General features: G+C 45.3%; 1 protein-coding gene across 1 annotated transcript in view; it reads left to right on the plus strand.

Moving 5' to 3' along the window:
• The window catches only part of TAC3 (tachykinin precursor 3), a 132,488-nt gene extending 114,047 nt beyond the window's left edge, over positions 1–18,441 (plus strand). The window contains exons 5-7 of the mRNA XM_068265159.1: positions 3,353–3,406; positions 7,642–7,708; positions 16,723–18,441. Of these exons, the coding sequence (XP_068121260.1) occupies positions 3,353–3,406; positions 7,642–7,708; positions 16,723–16,741 (140 nt within the window). The 3' untranslated portion in view covers positions 16,742–18,441. The remainder of the gene's footprint in view (positions 1–3,352; positions 3,407–7,641; positions 7,709–16,722) is intronic.
• The last annotated feature ends 325 nt before the right edge of the window (positions 18,442–18,766 follow it).

The following is an 18,766-nucleotide window of genomic DNA, read 5'->3' on the forward strand; positions in this document are numbered from 1 at the left end:
CAGGTGTGCTCCAGCCTACAATTAATAGCTTTAATGGCTTTATTGTAAGTTAGCTAGCACTAGGCTAGCTTGTATAGGTCACCGGCACCCCTAGATGACCCGCGATCCCCGCGATCCAGCCGTTATATACATTACCCAGCCTGGTTCCAGCGATCGCCCAGCTCCCCGGACAGCTCCGCTCTTCTCTATGGGGAGGATCGTGTCTGCGCATGACGTCGGTGACGTCATGACGTCATGTGCGATCCTCCCCATACAGAAGAGCGCATAGCTCCCAACTGTCCCTCTTTTGGAGGGACAGTCCCTCTTTGGAAGCCCTGTCCCTCTGTCCCTTTTTCCTCCTCATTTGTCCCTCTTTCAGACCTTTGTCCCTCTTTCTATGTAAATATATTCTGTATATTTCTCTACAAAAAATGTGTTTGTTTGGCTCTAAACTTTATTCCCATCCTGGAAATTGATATATTACTAATTTTAAAATGTTAATATGAAGGAAAATGAACCAGGATAGAAAGGGCCAGTGTGGTTTGAATTATAAAACAACATAATTTTCTTATGAAATCTTTATGGTATGCGTGCCTAGGGGTGTGACGGGGCGTGCGTGATCAGGGGTGTGGCAGGGGCGTGGCATAAGTGTCCCTCTTTCTCATCTCAAAAATTTGGGAGGTATGCGAGTGGAGCTGTCCGGGGAGGCTGCGCGATCGCTGGAACCAGGCTGGGTAATGTATATAACGGCTGGATCGCGGGGATCGCGAGTCATCTAGGGGTGCCGGAAACCTAAACAAGCTAGCCTAGTGCTAGCAACCTTACAATAAAGCCATTAAAGCTATTAATTTTACACTGGGGGACTCAGCAAGCATAACCTTCTGAGCGGCGTAACGCTCAGGAGGTTAAGTTCCGGGTCGCGGCTTGATGACGTCATCAAACCAGGACCCGACACTTAATGCAGAGCGAGCGGGGATGCCAGCCAGAGCGGAAGGGAGCGACGATCACTAGGGGAACGTCAAGAAGGTGAGTCACTGTCCTCTTCTTCCCCTCAGACCACCGCTGCCAATAGTGATCACTACAATCAGCCAGCGATCGTAGTGATCACATGATCAGGAGCTAATCGCGATGGCTCCTGATCACTAAGGGGAGATGTCAGCTGTCATATGGCAGCTTAATTTCCCCTCTCGGGTGCGCACAATCACATTGGAAGCGGAAATGGCAGGTGGCGTAAATCCTACGCCGCATCAGGCTTAGGCAGCCACAAGTGCAGCATAGGATTTACTACACGCGGTCCCCAAAAGGTTAAAGTATCCCTAAATTAAAAAAAAAATTTGATTATGTAATACATTATTTAGGATACCCACTTTTTCATCAATTATCCTGGTTTCAGCATCAGAGACACTTCCTATATCTACAGTGGTGTGAAAAACTATTTGCCCCCTTCCTGATTTCTTATTCTTTTGCAGGTTTGTCACACTTAAATTTTTCTGCCCATCAAAAACCGTTAACTATTAGTCAAAGATAACATAATTGAACACAAAATGCAGTTTTAAATGACGGTTTTTATTATTTAGTGAGAAAAAAAAACTCCAAATCTACATGGCCCTGTGTGAAAAAGTGATTGCCCCCTTGTTAAAAAATAACTTAACTGTGGTTTATCACACCTGAGTTCAATTTCTGTAGTCACCCCCAGGCCTGATTACTGCCACACCTGTTTCAATCAAGAAATCACTTAAATAGGAGCTATCTTACACAGAGAAGTGGACCAAAAGCACCTCAAAAGCTAGACATCTTGCCAAGATCCAAAGAAATTCAGGAACAAACGAGAACAAAAGTAATTGAGATTTATCAATCTGGTAAAGGTTATAAAGCCATTTCTAAAGTGGGACCCCGGCGAACCACAGTGAGAGCCATTATCCACAAATGGCAAAAACATGGAACAGTGATGAACCTTCCCAGGAGTGGCCGACCAAAATTACCCCAAGAGCGCAGAGAAAACTCATCTGAGAGGCCACAGGACAACATCTAAAGAACTGCAGGCCTCACTTGCCTCAATTAAGGTCAGTGTTCACGACTCCACCATAAGAAAGGGACTGGGCAAAAATGGCCTGCATGGCAGATATCCAAGGCGCAAACCACTTTTAAGCAAAAAGAACATTAAGACTCGTCTCAATTTTGCTAAAAAGCATCTCAATGATTGCCATGACTTTTGGGAAAATACCTTGTGGACCGACGAGACAAAAGTTGAACTTTTTGTAAGGTGCGTGTCCCGTTACATCTGGCGTAGAAGTAACACAGCATTTCAGCAAAAGAATATCATACAAACAGTAAAATATGGTGGTGGTAGTGTGGTGGTATGGTTTTTTTTTTGCTGCTTCAGGACCTGGAAGGCTTGCTGTGATAGATGGAACCATGAATTCTACTGTCTACCAAAAAATCCTGAAGGAGAATGTCTGGCCATCTGTTCGTCAACTCAAGCTGAAGCGATCTTGGGTGCTGCAGCAGGACAAGGACCAAAAACACACCAGCAAATTCACCTCTGAATGCCTGAAGAAAAACAAAATGAAGACTTTGGAATGGCCTAGTCAAAGTCCTGACCTGATTCCCTGATGTGCGGCCATGCTCTATCCTCATGCTGTGACTCCTTCTGCTCCCCAAATTGGCCCTGATTGGGCTCCAGGGGGGGCCATCCAAACTTTTTCAGGGGGCCCGGTGATTTCTAGTTATGCCCCTGCATTGCAGTCATGGAATGCAAACTCCCGTCCTGTGTGTCTTCTTCAGATACTGAACGGTACATGGACATGCCATAGATAGCAATGTGATCTATGACATGTCCGTTACAACAGACACAAATAGATGTAGATGGATGCAGTGGATCGTACATCGCATCCTCTGTGAGCGTACATTTGCATTTAAACACAACACGCAGAGGACAGAGCAGAATAAACCCATTATTTAAATAGGGCCAGTCTCACTTCCACAGTTGCAGTGCAGTACACACCACTGCATGCATTTTCAAAGGACAGCAAATGCATTGCTATTCAATTAAATAAATGGGTCATATCACAGCGGCAACCTAGTAGTCACTAGCAAATAGTCGGAGCAGCTAGTTGCTAATCATAGCATTAAACTGCTGAAACTAGTCTCTATGCACACTACCACTAGTGACTAGTCACCTACTCTAGTCACCTACTAGCTGTTTTTGCTGGCAGCTCTGTTCAAATGAATGAAATTTAGTTGTTGCATAATGTAGTAATATCTTCATAGTAGTTTACAATGGATTAAAAAAAATATGTGTGTATGTCCTGTTCTGCTATATATCGTTTTTTTCCTGTTAAATAATATTTATTTTTTACCTAATGATTTACAGGAGACATGCATGACTTCTTTGTTGGCTTAATGGGAAAGAGGAATTTACAAACAGGTATGTATCTGTAACCACAATAAATCTTTTTTTCAAGCAACTCTCCATTTAATAGTTGTCTGTACTGAAAGCTTTTAATGTTTATTTAAGTATTTATATAGCACCAACATATTACGCAGCATTGTACAGAGTATATTGGCTTGTCACTCACTATCCCTAAGAGGGGCTCACAATCTAATCCCTACCATAGTCATATGTCTATGTACGTATTGTGCAGTGTATGTATCATAGTCTTGGGCCAATTTTACGGGGAAGCCAAATAACTTATCTGTATGTTTTTGGGATGTGGGAGGAAACCTGGGTGCCCAGAGGAAACCCACACAGACATGGAAAGAACATACATGCTTACAGATAGTGCCTGTCTGTGATCCGAACCGGAGACTCAGCGCTGCAAAGCGAGACTGCGAACCACTACGCCACCATGCTGTTTTTATTCCTCTATGATTTCTTGCCACTCACTACCACAATTCTCAATGACGGTAAAATTTGTTTAAAATAACACACTCTTCCTGACCATCACAATCAGCCAATGCATGCAGCCAAATAAAACAAGGTCAGCTGATGTACATGCCTGTAGCATATGTGTTGCAAGAATGTTCATTTACTGGAGGTTTGTGGGAATAGGTTGTTTATCTAGTGAGCTGCGTAAATGCAGAAGTGTTTGTTAGAGATGGCCCGAATGGTTCGCCGGCAAACGGTTCCCGGCGAACTTCCGTGGTTTGCGATCGTGGCGAACTGGGAACTTTTCGCCCCCATAGTGCACCATTAGGGTCAACTTTGACCCTCTACATGACAGTCAGCTGACACATTGTAGCCAATCAGGCTACACTCCCTCCTGGAGTCACTCCCCCCTTATAAAAGGCAGGCCCCGCCAGACATTATACTCACTCGTGTGCCTGCAGTAAATAGAGAAGGGACAGCTGCTGCAGTGCAGACTCTCTCATAGGGAAAGATTAGTTAGGCTCTTGTAGGCTTGTTAGCTTGCTCCTTGCTGATTCTTATTGCTAAAATAGCACACCACAACAGCTCTTTTGAGAGCTAATCTTGTTCTTGTGATCTATTTTTTTTTCTGTGTGTTCCACTGACACTTGTGTTGCATAGACAGCCTTGATAATCCATACTGTGTGTGCCACTGCCAGGCCCAGCACATTCAGTGACTACCTGCACATTGTATTAGTCAAGTCAGTGCATTACATTCTCTTAATCTCCCCCCAATATAGACAAAACAAAAGGCAGAGGCAGGCCACCTGTCAGGTCTGTTCAAGGTCGCGCTGTCGTGATTTCGTGTGGGCCCGCGACCAAAGTACACTGTTCAGAAGAAGGCACGTGCCATCAACCCCTAATATTGTCAGGACGTAGTTGACTATTTAGCACAGAACACCTCACCTTTCTCAGCTTCTGCATGGAAGCGTGACATATCTTCCTTCTCCTGCTCTGATTCTGGCACCCCACTTACACTCAGTCGGCCGCCACCACCAAAGTGCCATCACCCCAGGGCTCAGCGGTGTGGAAATTTTTGTGTGTGTCTGCCTCAGATGAGAGCAATGTCATCTGTACTCTCTGCCACCAAAAATTGAGCCATGGAAAGACCAAGACCCGCGTAGGGACAACTACCTTACGAAGGCACATGATTACAAAGCACAAACTGCAATGGGATGACCACCTGAGGGAAAGCAGCACACAAAAGCAAATCCACACACCGCAGTGGAAGATATGCAATTATTACTCAAGGAAGGCGATACCCAAACTGTACCGTGATGTTGAAAGGCAAGTGGCGTCATCTCTGGCACACAGCGTTGGGTCAAGGGACCATCTGACCATTTGGTCTGCAAAGCACGGTCAGGCCTGCCCGAAGACTAAGTCAGTCCCGACACACAGCATCTCTGCCTGCACGCCGTGTGACTGCCTGCCCCAAGACAAAGTCGCTCCCCACACAGCATCTCTGCCCGCAGGCCGCTTGACTGCCTTCTCCGCCACCACCAACAGGGTCCAGGACTCCAGGCGGATTCCTGAATTTTTAAGGCCGCTGCTAGCAGCGGCCGCTATACTAATTTTTCTGGTGCGTGTACATGCCTGCCTAATTTTTCTGCCTGCACTGTGGCTGCAACAACAAAACAAAAGGCATGTACATGTGCCAATTCCCCTTCGTGATCATTACCTTGCCGCGGTGAAGGGGCTTGCATATCACAATGAAGCAATAACCGCCGGCTATAAGAGTGTCTCAAGGGAGGGGCACACCCAAGATAATAAGGTCGTTGCTTTATTGTGGACAGACCAAATTCGATCAACTGGACAATCACCTCAGCCTGGTGACCATATGAGCCAGAAAACCGCTATCGCCTGCACTCTTGCCATGGTACGAACCAGTCCAGCACCGCCGTCACAACACAAACAGCTGTTTGCGGTGCGTTACACAGTGAGTTTGGTCTATCAGTGTAAAGCAATACTCTAATTACACTCCCTGATTGATGTATACACATGTAAGATGTTTTAAAGCACTTTAGGCCTACAATTTAGCATTCAATGTGATATCTGCCCTTAAAACGTTGCTTTGCGTCAAATCCAGATTTTTCCCCCAGGACTTTTGGCGTCTATCCCACTCATCCATGTAAATACACAGATGTTAGACACTTGAAACATCTTTTTCATCACTTTTGTGGCCAGCATAAATTTTTCTAGTTTTCCAAGTTCGCCTCCCCATTGAAGTCTATTTCGTTTTGCGGAAGTTCGCGCGAACCAAACTTTTTGCGGAAGTTCGCGAACCGAAAATTGGAGGTTTGGGCCATCTGTAGTGTTTGTTGCTGTGAAAAGATAATTGAGAATTTTTTGGGTGAAAGTTTAAACACTTGACTACCAGCAGTCTCTGGCCCTTAAAAACCAAAAACTGCTGGTAGAAAAAACGCGGCTAACCGATGTCATGCCGCATGGACCCATTGCTCTCGCCATTCACGCTGCTCTCACTCGCTGAAGCCCACTTGCTCTGCTGTCCCTATGATATGAGGCGGTGAGGAGCCAATTTCATTGGCTCACAGTGATCACAAGGTCAGGAGAAAATGAAATCTGCTCCTGTGATGGCAGGCCATGTGGGTTGCAGCGACGGGAAAGTGACATGATCGGCGGTAGCGGTTGAAGTGTGTGTGGCGCAGAATGAAATCTACGCCCTGGCAGTGATAAAAGGTCCCAAGCAGGGCATAGATTTCAGTCAGATTGGTCCGGCGGCGGTTAATGTCTGCACATGGATACCCTGACATTGGCCCTTATCTATCTAGCAACCTGCAGAGGTCAATGAAAGGATATTCAGACAACTATGTTTTCCTGCAGAAAATGCCAGAGGGGTACCTTCAGATGCCATCCCCTCCTCCACCATATCTTTAAAGCCTTGAACACACGATAGACTGAATCTAACATGTGTACATCCCCCCTCCCCCACATTCAATATGTTGAATTTTCAAATGATAGCCCCAAATAAGCGCATTGTTCCCCATCCTTATCCCGCTCACCAGAAGCTGCTCTGTTGTGCACCACACCATCATCCTTCCTCCCAATATCATAGAAACAGTACATGTTGCTCAGAAGTAGCATTGCGGCTTTCCTAACGTTTCCACTGTATGTCAGAGGTATGTCACTTTTAAAGCCCAGTTCCATATTTTTTAAGACACCTCTGCCCAACTCCCTCCATCCCAACAGGTAAATTTGCCTCAAATGTCCCTCAAAAACCTCTCATACTTACCTGCAGGGACTTCATTGTCACAGATCACATGACCCTCCATCTGAAAGGACTTCCCACCCAGTTCTGGCCCACACCAGTTTCAGAGATTGCTGCCTGGGTGCCACTTCCCTCCCCCCCATCCATGCCTCCCCACACAGATTAACACTAACGGGAGGATAAAGGGATGGCCCTGCCCACTCCCACAGTGACTGTAATAGCCAACACTCCATTAGAGAAAGAATGAGAGGCTGAATTTTGTCAGAAGTCACTAAGGGAGGCCCAGCAAACAACAGTGGCCAGACTCCAAATAATATAGTTAATTTGTTCAAAAGGAACCATCAGATGTTGTTAATGAACCTTTACCTGGGATACAAATGAGGCAAAGGGTATTTTTAGAGGGTGAATTTCATTAATTGACCATCCCTACTGCTGTTCTTTATTATTCTGTGTGCTCTCTCTTTTTACTAATCTATCCAGTCCTAAACATTGCTGGGTCTCTCAAATGTGAAATATTGTCTCTTTAAAGGAAATGCTTTAAGTGAAGAAAAAGAAGTTGAACCAGATACCAGGTACTCAACAAAATGCAGAATGAAGTAAGTATATAGGAAAACTGTGTATTGTTTCATTGAATACATAGTATGTAATGTATAATTGTGGTACTGTACTACACATAGATAAAGAAAATGTGTTGAAAGACCACTTTAATTGCGTGAACCAATTTTCATAAGCACAAAAAACAATCCAATACCAAGGAGACTAAACCTTAAAGCACTATCCAACTGGATGAGGCTCTGTCAGGGGGACATCAGGGGGCACAAGATCTTGTTACAAACCAGTGGACAAAAAACATGCTTGTGATGATCCGCTCAGCTGGCTGCACAGGCAGACAGCTGTTTGTCCATTCCTCTAGTCTGTGGGCTGCAGGTCTCAGGAACAGAGACCCGTCTTTCCATTGCAAGTTTCTGTTCTGTTCTCTTGCTGGGGAATTTGCATACATTCGTTATGCAAATTCCCTACCTGCCTTCTTTGATGACTGGCACTATAAGAGCTTTATGTTTCCCAGAATGCTTTGCTGGTCATTTCCCTTCCATGCTCAGTTCCTGATGGACACTGCTGGAGTGTCAGCCATTGCTATCTAGTATAGTTAATTCCTGGGGGTTGCTTTAGGCTCCCCTTCTAGCCCAGTCAGGTTGTATTATCTGTATTGCCTGTTCTGTCTTGTCTTGCCTGTTTGCCATTGTCCTGTCCCTATGGTGGTTGACAGGAAATGGTTCTGATCTCTGTTCTTGGAGTATAGCTGGTGCAGCGGTTGCTACCAGCTATCTCTTCTGTTCTGTCTTCTGGGATCGCGCTAGCTACTTTGTGCTAGCGCTGGGGATCCTTCTGTTCTGTCTCCTGGGATCGCGCTAGCTACTTTGTGCGAGCGCTGGGGATCCTTCTGTTCTGTCTTGTCGGTCGCGATTGCGCTGTCACCAGTGGCGGTTGATGGCGAATCGCTCTGTCTTGTTTAGATCGCACTAGCCGCTAGCGTTAGCGGCTGTGGATCTTTCTGATCTGTGTTCCTGCTTGGATCGCACTTGCTCTGGCGGAAGAGCGGTGGATCCTTTCTGCCTAGTTCCTGTTTTTCGTGTGTCTGTCTTGTCCGCTGCGCTTGCTACAGGCTCGGTGAGGTAACCGTTAAGCAAGCGCTCGCGTCCCCTGTTTCATGTTTGTCTGTTTATGGTTAGTTAGGCGTGCTTGTCTCTATTGTGCTTATCACGTGGAGATCGCGCATAACCGCGTGCACTGTTGCGAATGAGTGCGGTGTTCGCGGTTAGCTAGCGGTTGTTATTTTCCGTATCTTCTTATTGTATTTGCTGTGCCTTTGCTACCCTCGTATTCTATTCTGTTCTGCCTTGTGTCACGTCTCGCGATCGCACCTCTCGCGATCGCGTTCCTATTTCGTATCTGCTGTTGTGTGTGCGCGGTCGCGGGGTGGCGACTGGATTGGCGCACACACATACAACCTATCCCTTTTGCTCAATCTCATTTCGCAATCGCCTCTCTTGCGATTGCGTTCTGCGCTTCGTACAATTCCTGTCTGGCACTTGTGGAGGTACAGAGGATTGGTTCCTCTGCACTCCCCAGCGCCATCTGCCGACAGGAATTTCCCTCTACAGGTGCGTAGCACCTTTTGCTGGGTTCCTGCAAATTATACGCTTGTGGAGGATCTCCGCCGTGTCAGCGCACGCGTTGTGCGCTGATCACGGGGAAAGTTCCACAATCGTGACAGAATGACCAGCCCAACCCAAAACCCCAGTGTAGACGGAATTTCCGATTTGTACGATTTTGTCGAGTATGATTCCTGGGTCTTTAAGAGTTTCAAAATATTAAATTCAGAGACGAAAGAGGATTTTCTTTCTGAATGCGTAAAATTTTGTCTGAATCCTACTTTTCAGATTACTGATCCGTCCACGTCTGCTCTCCAATTAGCTTATGTGCTTTTGAAAGACGATCTGTTTGTATGGGCTCATGAAATTTTGCAAAACAATTCTTGGAATGATAATCTATATCAGTTTCTTACATTTACATTTTCCTACTGGTTTGAGTTGCCTTGCTTGCCACCTGCCCTGTATGAGTGTGTAGTTGCTAATGAGTCAGCTGCTCTACCTACTCCATGCAAAACCTTTCAGTATGACAATCAGTTCAATGTGTCTGTTGCCACTTCAGGTTTTAAACAGCAGACATGCAAAGTGGCGAAAAAGAGAAAAACTAAAAAACGCAAGCATCGGAATAAAACACTCCCTATTGATGTTTGTAATAATGTTGTTCCGTCTCCGGCTTTTTTGCCCCAATCCAAAGCTTATGTGGATCCTGCTATAGGTAGGATCGCACACTACATTAAAGCAGTTAAAAAATCTGTTCTTGTTCCTGAACTCCAACCCTATGGAGATTATGTGGATACTGGCCTGTTTGAACCCCCATTTGCTTCCTGGGATGTTGGGGCCTTGCTGGAGGAATTTGATTTGGATTGGAAAGCCTTTTGCGATTTTTACATCGCAAAAAGCGAAGATGTCTTGAATGCTTGTCTTGACTCTATGTACCTTCTGATTGATTCCGATGAATGTGACGAGGATGATGTGGATCTGGTGATCTATGTATGGCAAACGATTTTGGATGAGTTGCACACACACCAACCAATTGATTCCAATAAAGAGACATCGTTGTCGGATGATTGTTCCTGCCTTTCTGGGGTAAAGCATGTGAGTCTTGACTTTGTGCAATCTGAAATGAATGAGTGTGCCGCTGTGGTTGATTCCTGTGCGAATCCTGAAGGATTCGCTCCTGACAGTGTGCAGTTTGAATCTGTGCGATCTGATGCCTGTTTCTCGGAAGTTCCTGCAGATTGTGATCGGCATGAGTCTGCCGGTTTCCTCAAGGATGTGTGGGATCCTTTGTCATTTAGAAACAGATCTTTGAGATCTTCCGTCTGTGACCCTGCTATGGGGAAAATTTCTCGACTATGCAGCGTCAAAAGTAAAATTATTATGCCTAATAAAGTTTATCCTGTTGATGTCGCCATTTCTTCTGCAAATGAGTCTCTGTCTCACCCTGTTCACACCTGTGCAGGCCTGTTGCCTGATGACAGTTGCTCCAGTGTTTCTGTCCTAGATGCCTTGCAGTCTGCTCCGCAGATCGCGGAAGTTTGCGATATGGAAGCGTCAGTTTCGCAACCTAAAGCGATCTTGGATCCGCAAATTTTGCGTTCTGACTCCTCGGATTCGACATTGTTAGCCGAATCTAAGAGTGAGACAGCGCTTCGGTTTTGCGAATCTGATGCTGAAGCTTCTTTGCCTTGTCCAGAGAAGCTTTCTCTGAACCTGCCCTGTACCATGAATGAAGGCATGATGTCCACTTGCATTGACATTTGCGAGTCTGATTCTGAAGAAAGTATTGACTCTCCACCCAGTACTCTGGATAAGTCAATACTGCCTTGTACAATATCTCCTGCCCTGCCCCTAGAGGCTCGTCTAGGTATTGCTGCTATTTTTACCTGTCTTTCTGCAGTTTTGGAATTGCAAGCTAGTTTGACTACTACGCAGAGTTCTGGGTGCAGCGAGATTAAGGTTAGGGAGTCAGTGTGTGGTCCAGTGAATATTCCTGTACGTTCCACTCATGATGATGAAATTCAGTCTCAGTTTATGGTGGAACCTTCCCTGGGACATCTGCCCTGTTCTCAAAATAAAGTTCCAGTTTTGCCCTGTAACATGGATAGTACAGAATCCTTCTTAGACAACTTGAAAAATGATGTTCCTGAGGTCTTGTTTGATGATCTAAAGGTCTCCGAGTTCCTCCCAAAGGGTGCAGAACTTGTAGGAGATGTCTCCTGCCCCCCAGGTCCTTCTGAGGTGTTGCCCACTTCAGTAGGCATTGCTGCCTTGCTGACTACTTTTGCAGCTCTTGTGGAGCTTCATTCATGTGTAGTCAATGATGATATTACAGTTACAGAAAATTCTGAATTTGAGTCCGAGTCTTCTTTTGAAAGACCAGTACCTGTGACCTTTACTCGTGATGATTTTCTGCCCGGTACTGGTTTTGGTCTTGTCGTGTCGGACTCTGAGGTTGGCAGTTCCCCGACATGTCCTGAGGTTTCTCCTGTACTAGTGTACCCCGATGTGCTCTGTGACCCAGAAAACCCAAGTGTGCCTCGGTTACCAGCGTACTCAGATGCTTCCTCAGTAGAGACATGTTCTGATATAGCCTGCCTGCTTGCATGCCCAGAAGTGGTCCCTGAAAGTCCTGATCTTGATGGGTGTCCTGCTAATTTTGAGTCTGGAATGACCATAGGTTCCATAGGGGTTCTTGGTGGTTCTCCATGTGAGCCTGGTGAGCGTTCTGGCTTCTTGGGATCTCTGCGGAGCTTCAAGGCGTTCTGGGAGATTCCGGGAAAGGTTTTGCTTGGTGCCCTGAATACGATCAGCAATGGCTTCGGTGTTGTAAGGGACACTTCGAACAGGTATTGCGGCAGGTTTGGTATTCTTGGACGCTCCTTGGAAGGTGATGGGTATTGTCTGGAGGGTGTCGATGGCTCCTTCTCTGGTGTCCACAGTCCTGATGGGTGTTACGCTGAGACTTGCAGTGCTGATGGGCATGTTTCGGTGGCTTCTGCTTCTGATGAGGTCGGTTTCGGATGGACTGACTCTGGAATTGGGCCTTGTCGGGCTGTCCTGACCTTCATGAGTCTTCAGTTAGAGTTTTGTGATGTTACCAGTCTTGAGGGATGTCTGGAATCCATCCCTAGAAGGGGGGGTACTGTGATGATCCGCTCAGCTGGCTGCACAGGCAGACAGCTGTTTGTCCATTCCTCTAGTCTGTGGGCTGCAGGTCTCTGGAACAGAGACCTGTCTTTCCATTGCAAGTTTCTGTTCTGTTCTCTTGCTGGGAAATTTGCATACATTCGTTATGCAAATCCCCTACCTGCCTTCTTTGATGACTGGCACTATAAGAGCTTTATGTTTCCCAGAATGCTTTGCTGGTCATTTCCCTTCCATGCTCAGTTCCTGATGGACACTGCTGGAGTGTCAGCCATTGCTATCTAGTATAGTTAATTCCTGGGGGTTGCTTTAGGCTCCCCTTCTAGCCCAGTCAGGTTGTATTATCTGTATTGCCTGTTCTGTCTTGTCTTGTCTTGTCTTGCCTGTTTGCCATTGTCCTGTCCCTATGGTGGTTGACAGGAAATGGTTCTGATCTCTGTTCTTGGAGTATAGCTGGTGCAGCGGTTGCTACCAGCTATCTCTTCTGTTCTGTCTTCTGGGATCGCGCTAGCTACTTTGTGCTAGCGCTGGGGATCCTTCTGTTCTGTCTCCTGGGATCGCGCTAGCTACTTTGTGCGAGCGCTGGGGATCCTTCTGTTCTGTCTTGTCGGTCGCGATTGCGCTGTCACCAGTGGCGGTTGATGGCGAATCGCTCTGTCTTGTTTAGATCGCACTAGCCGCTAGCGTTAGCGGCTGTGGATCTTTCTGATCTGTGTTCCTGCTTGGATCGCACTTGCTCTGGCGGAAGAGCGGTGGATCCTTTCTGCCTAGTTCCTGTTTTTCGTGTGTCTGTCTTGTCCGCTGCGCTTGCTACAGGCTCGGTGAGGTAACCGTTAAGCAAGCGCTCGCGTCCCCTGTTTCATGTTTGTCTGTTTATGGTTAGTTAGGCGTGCTTGTCTCTATTGTGCTTATCACGTGGAGATCGCGCATAACCGCGTGCACTGTTGCGAATGAGTGCGGTGTTCGCGATTAGCTAGCGGTTGTTATTTTCCGTATCTTCTTATTGTATTTGCTGTGCCTTTGCTACCCTCGTATTCTATTCTGTTCTGCCTTGTGTCACGTCTCGCGATCGCACCTCTCGCGATCGCGTTCCTATTTCGTATCTGTTGTTGTGTGTGCGCGGTCGCGGGGTGGCGACTGGATTGGCGCACACACATACAACCTATCCCTTTTGCTCAATCTCATTTCGCAATCGCCTCTCTTGCGATTGCGTTCTGCGCTTCGTACAATTCCTGTCTGGCACTTGTGGAGGTACAGAGGATTGGTTCCTCTGCACTCCCCAGCGCCATCTGCCGACAGGAATTTCCCTCTACAGGTGCGTAGCACCTTTTGCTGGGTTCCTGCAAATTATACGCTTGTGGAGGATCTCTGCCGTGTCAGCGCACGCGTTGTGCGCTAATCACGGGTAAAGTTCCACAATCGTGACAATGCTCAAGTCTCCTCAAGTATACGAGGCCTAAAAACTCACAGAAGCTATGCTGTACGTTTGGTGCACTACAATGGAACCCTAACTAAACAGAATGGTAAGTGTTCACTATAAATGGACACATCATCCATTACTAAACATGTTTTGCTCGAACAAAAGAGCGTCATCAGGGGTCTCCTTAGGTAAGTATATGCTTCAATTTTTTAAAAGCAGTTCTCATTGACTTTAACCTTTTCGGGACTGGCTGCCTACCCCCCTTAAGGACCAGGCATTTTGCGCGGGAGGGGGTTGCACACGTTTGGGGGGGTCAGGCGGCCGGATCCCGTGTGTGGCTGGCTAGATTGGTGTCCCCCCATGGTGGCCTGTGCCTCCCCCTTCTGCCAGCAGCCTTCACTCACCTTCCAGGCTCCAGCGATGAGCCGCACGGGACCCTCTTCTCCGGCCGGCATCTCTGTTCTGTCTGACAATCAGTTCCGGGTCGCGGCTTGATGACGTCATCAAGCCGGGACCTGGCGCTGACGTCAGACAGAGCGGAGATGCCGGCCGGAGCGGAGGGGGGTGCCGATCGTCGCGGGAACGGCAGGGAGGTAAGTGGATCCTCTTCTTTTCCCCCCTGCCGCCGCAGCTGTCAAAATGATCACTACAATCGGACGGCGATCGTAGTGATCACGTGATCAGCAGCCATACGCGATGGCTGCTGATCACTCGGGGGAGATGTCGGCTGTCATATGACAGCTTAATCTCCCCCTCCGGGTGCACACGATCGCGTCGGGAGTGGAAATTGCGGGCCGGCGTAGATTCTACGCCGCATCAAGCTAGAACAGCCACAAGTGTGGCGTAGAATCTAATGCACGTGGTCCCGAAAAGGTTAAACAGCAATAGGTGGAGAGTAGAGATACCACAGTGACTTAGCTCAGACATGGACCACTGAGACACCTGCTTGACAGAATGTACGTATTTTTGGTGGTGGGAGGCTCTCTTTATATGTTTTTCTATGCTGATTATACTTACCCTGTTTATGGTGCTTGGAGGCCTGGGTGGTGCTGAGATTACTTGTGTTGTGTGTTAAGTCTAATATTTAATGATCTATTTAAAGTTAGGTTTTAGTATTCATAGGGCCACGTACATGTAAAAAAGGCACCCATTAAAAAGGGTACTGGAGATAACCGCTAGTAGAATATCGGTAAAATTATTGATATTTCAATATTTAATGACTATAGTAAGACATTGTTAATCTTTACCAATATTTTACTATGACCTAACCCTACTCTCACACAGAACCCTCCTTCTACCGATGCCTGACTCTAAGACCACCCCAGTGGTGCCTAACCTTAACACACACACACCCCGAGGTGCCCAACCTTAACCCCCTGCTTGTGCCTAACCTTAACCCCTGCAATGTCTAATCTTAACGCCCCGATGCCTAACCTTAACCCCTTAAGACCTCCCCACACCTCCTTCGACTAAAGACCTCATCTCCTAACTCCGATATTTTCGCTGGCAACAGCAATGTCAAAAAGCTGCAAATAGCAGCTATATACAGTAAATAGAGGTTATAAATGCCCAAATTGTGGCTATAACTGGCTATAAGCATATTGTCAATGGCAGGTATAAACCTAGTTTATTGCTGCTTTTAACAGAAAAAAAAGAGATAAGTCATAAGTTAAGACTGATAAGAAGAGATAAATCACTAGTTAAGTCAGATAAGGAGAGATAAATCAACAGTTAAGACTGATAAGGAAAGATGGTGAGTTAATTAAGTAAAATGAGATAATTCATGAATACGTTTGGTGAATTAACCATTATGTGACAAGCCAAAATTCACTCAATTGAATCTGCCCTTCGAGCCAGAAGACGGTAGAAAAACATGTAGTAGACCCAGTAGTTATGTGACCACTTTACTAAAAAATTACAGGCAGAGATTTGTTTTATTATTATATATTAAAGTCACCGGGAATCGGTAAAAAAAAAATGAAGCAGATACTTACCCAAGGAGAGGGAAGGCTCTGGGACCTATAGAGCCTTCCTGCTCCTCTCCCAGATCCCTCTGTTAAGCACTGGCTCCCCCGTTTGAATACTCCGCTGCAGGGGACTTCGGAAGTCTTCCGGAGCTGAGTCCTTCCGAAGAAACGCGGCTACATACTACCATGGGCAAGTGCACAAGAGAGGGCACTTGCGCGTGCGCAGTATGGAGCGCCCAGTCTTCGGGAGCACATGGGCTTCTGAATACTTCCGAAGCCTCATTTGTGGCAGAGAGAGAGAATAGTATGGAACAAGGACCGGGAGAGAAGTGGGAAGGCTCTATAGGATCCAGAGCCTTTCCTCTTCTTAGGTAAGTATATGCTTCAATTTTTTAAAAGCAGTTCTCATTGACTTTAAACAGCAATAGGTGGAGAGTAGAGATACCATAGTCTCAACTTTGAGCACTTACTGAAGTGAAATAAACTGGATTCATACTGATGTACACTGATGTGTGCTTTTGACAGATTTTTTTTTATGCCACGGTTTTCCTTTTGGTCTAGTTGGATTGCTGTGAAAAATCATGATTTTTGTGTATGATTGGACATTGTCATTGGTATGGTTTAGTGCAATTTTCCATGCAGAAATACTGAGTCACACACTGGAATGAACAGGAGGATTGAACAATGAAGATGTGACTCTTTATTTAACTAGAATATGATTAAATGGAGGCTGGTGGTTTGGACTAGTCTATTACTTTTACCATCCTTGACGGAGAAGGAATAGTTTGTGCTCCAATGCACCTGCTTTGAATTGTCAATTTCAGATTACATTATACTCTGAATCCTGAAAAACAAAAAGTAATTCAGACGTAAGTATGAGCCACAAATCATTCGCTAATTTTGTTTTCTTTTCTCCATTGCTGCAGGTTCAGACGTTCTGTTTAGGATGTACACCAGTGAAGGTCCATGAAGGTCCTCTGAACAGAAACATTATAATGCCAAACACACTGGATTTCTTACTTTGTACCACGGATAAACTGCCCCACTTACATTGCAATATATTGCCACTTTAGTCTTCTATGTTTCCCTCATGCTGATTCAAAACAAAATCATTTGTCAGACAAAAAGAGCAAGTGACAGTAATGGATATAGATAGAATGTTGGCATTTCAGCTTTCCATAGCTTTATATTAATCCCACCAGTGAAATGTTTACTTCCATTCCACCATTTCCTATGTTTCATGCAATATGACACTTGCTTCATATTTTCTGATCTGAGTAGCTTTTGAGTATTGGTAAATCAATTTTTTTTTTAGCCTTGAGAGAACAATGCTGCTGTATTCAGGTCCTTTCATTTGACAGTTGTGCTGTTGTGATTAGAGGGAAGAGCAGAGTGTGGGAAATGTAGAGTGGAAACTTGTAGACAGCACATAAACAGCATGGACATTTCCAAGACATGGATTCCATGCTATAGACAGTGTTCTACACAACACTACTCTGTTTATCATGTTACCAGGCAAGCTTCAATCAGCAATGTAACTCTACATTTTCTTTTTGCAAATAGCACCGAGCTATTGTTGACTAGTTTAACACTAGCCAATAGCGCTTTGCCCCGCATCTCTTAATTTCTGTAGGTGAACCAACAGCTTTGGTGAACCAACAGCTGTCTGATAGATTGAAAAATTTTGCAAATACTGTTCCTATCTCTGCATGTATTAGGTCCCATAAATGAACATTAGTGTTCCTCCTAACATTAGCCTATGGCAACTAGAACTGGCTTAAACAGTCCTAGCTTCATTCAGTCCTAACTCCATCCATTACAGTCAGTCAGTCATGGGTGTATTGAAGCTAATGCTGCACCCCCCGATCTGTGGACAACAAGAACTGTAGGAGTTTGGGGCTAGTGCTGAATAGTGATAGTCATGTCTAGGAGAACTTGTGGAGAAGCATGAGATTTGATTGATCAGCTGATAGATTTGCAAAGCTCTGATTTGCTGTGATCACATCCTGCTTTAGCACATGATCATGACTAGCAAATCAAAGACTTAAGTATCTATCACCTGCCCAAACTGATCACATGCTTTTCCATGAGGTCGCCTAGACATAACCATTACTAGTGCTGAATTAAGGGGCCCATACACTCAGTCGATTTTCTGGCCGACCGATCGATCGATCGATTGCAAATCGGTTGGCCACTCGACCGATCGATGGTCGATTTCAATGGATTTCGATGGATTTCCATCGAACTGGCAGGGTGGAAAATTTAGGTCGATCTGATGAGATTGCTTATCAGTTTGCATTGGCCTTAATGGAAATCTGATGGCAAAAAAATGCCATCAGATTGAATTTTAATAGATTTCAAGCTGAAATCTTTTGGAATTCTATCCTGGTAAAAAATGTTCTAAAAACGCATCAGATAGATCATCAGATGCATTTCTTATCTATCTGCTGCCAATCTGACGAGTGTATGGGCACCTTTAGTCCACTGTAGTTCAGTGCTTTTTTTTTTTTTTTACTTTAAACAGATTTTACAGATATTCCCACCTAATGATAACAATATTTTTACATATGATCTTGTGTGTTTTTGAGTCCTTTTCAGCTAGTATGATGTACATTTTGTTATATACAGTAACAATGATACAATAATGGCACAGTTAAATGAATTAAATGTTTTGTGGTATAAAGTTGCACTTGTGAAAGCAATTGATGTCTGTCTTCTGCCACAGAAAAAATATATTTTCATACATGTATGAATATCGTGGGTATATTTTTTGCAGTCTTTTACTTCTTTATTTTCTATTGCTAATTTTACACTAAAACAGTTGTGAAACTTGTGGAACACATTGGCTATCATTCATAAAGGTGCAGTCGGTAGTGCAGGAAAACACATTTCTTCTCCGCAAGCGGTACTTAAGACTTCTGGGTGGTCATTCATAACAAAGTTGCCTGTTGCAATACAAGTGCGGAGGTT

This window comes from Hyperolius riggenbachi, chromosome 2, assembly GCF_040937935.1.
Source record: "Hyperolius riggenbachi isolate aHypRig1 chromosome 2, aHypRig1.pri, whole genome shotgun sequence".
In the NCBI taxonomy this organism is placed as follows: Eukaryota; Metazoa; Chordata; class Amphibia; order Anura; family Hyperoliidae; genus Hyperolius; species Hyperolius riggenbachi.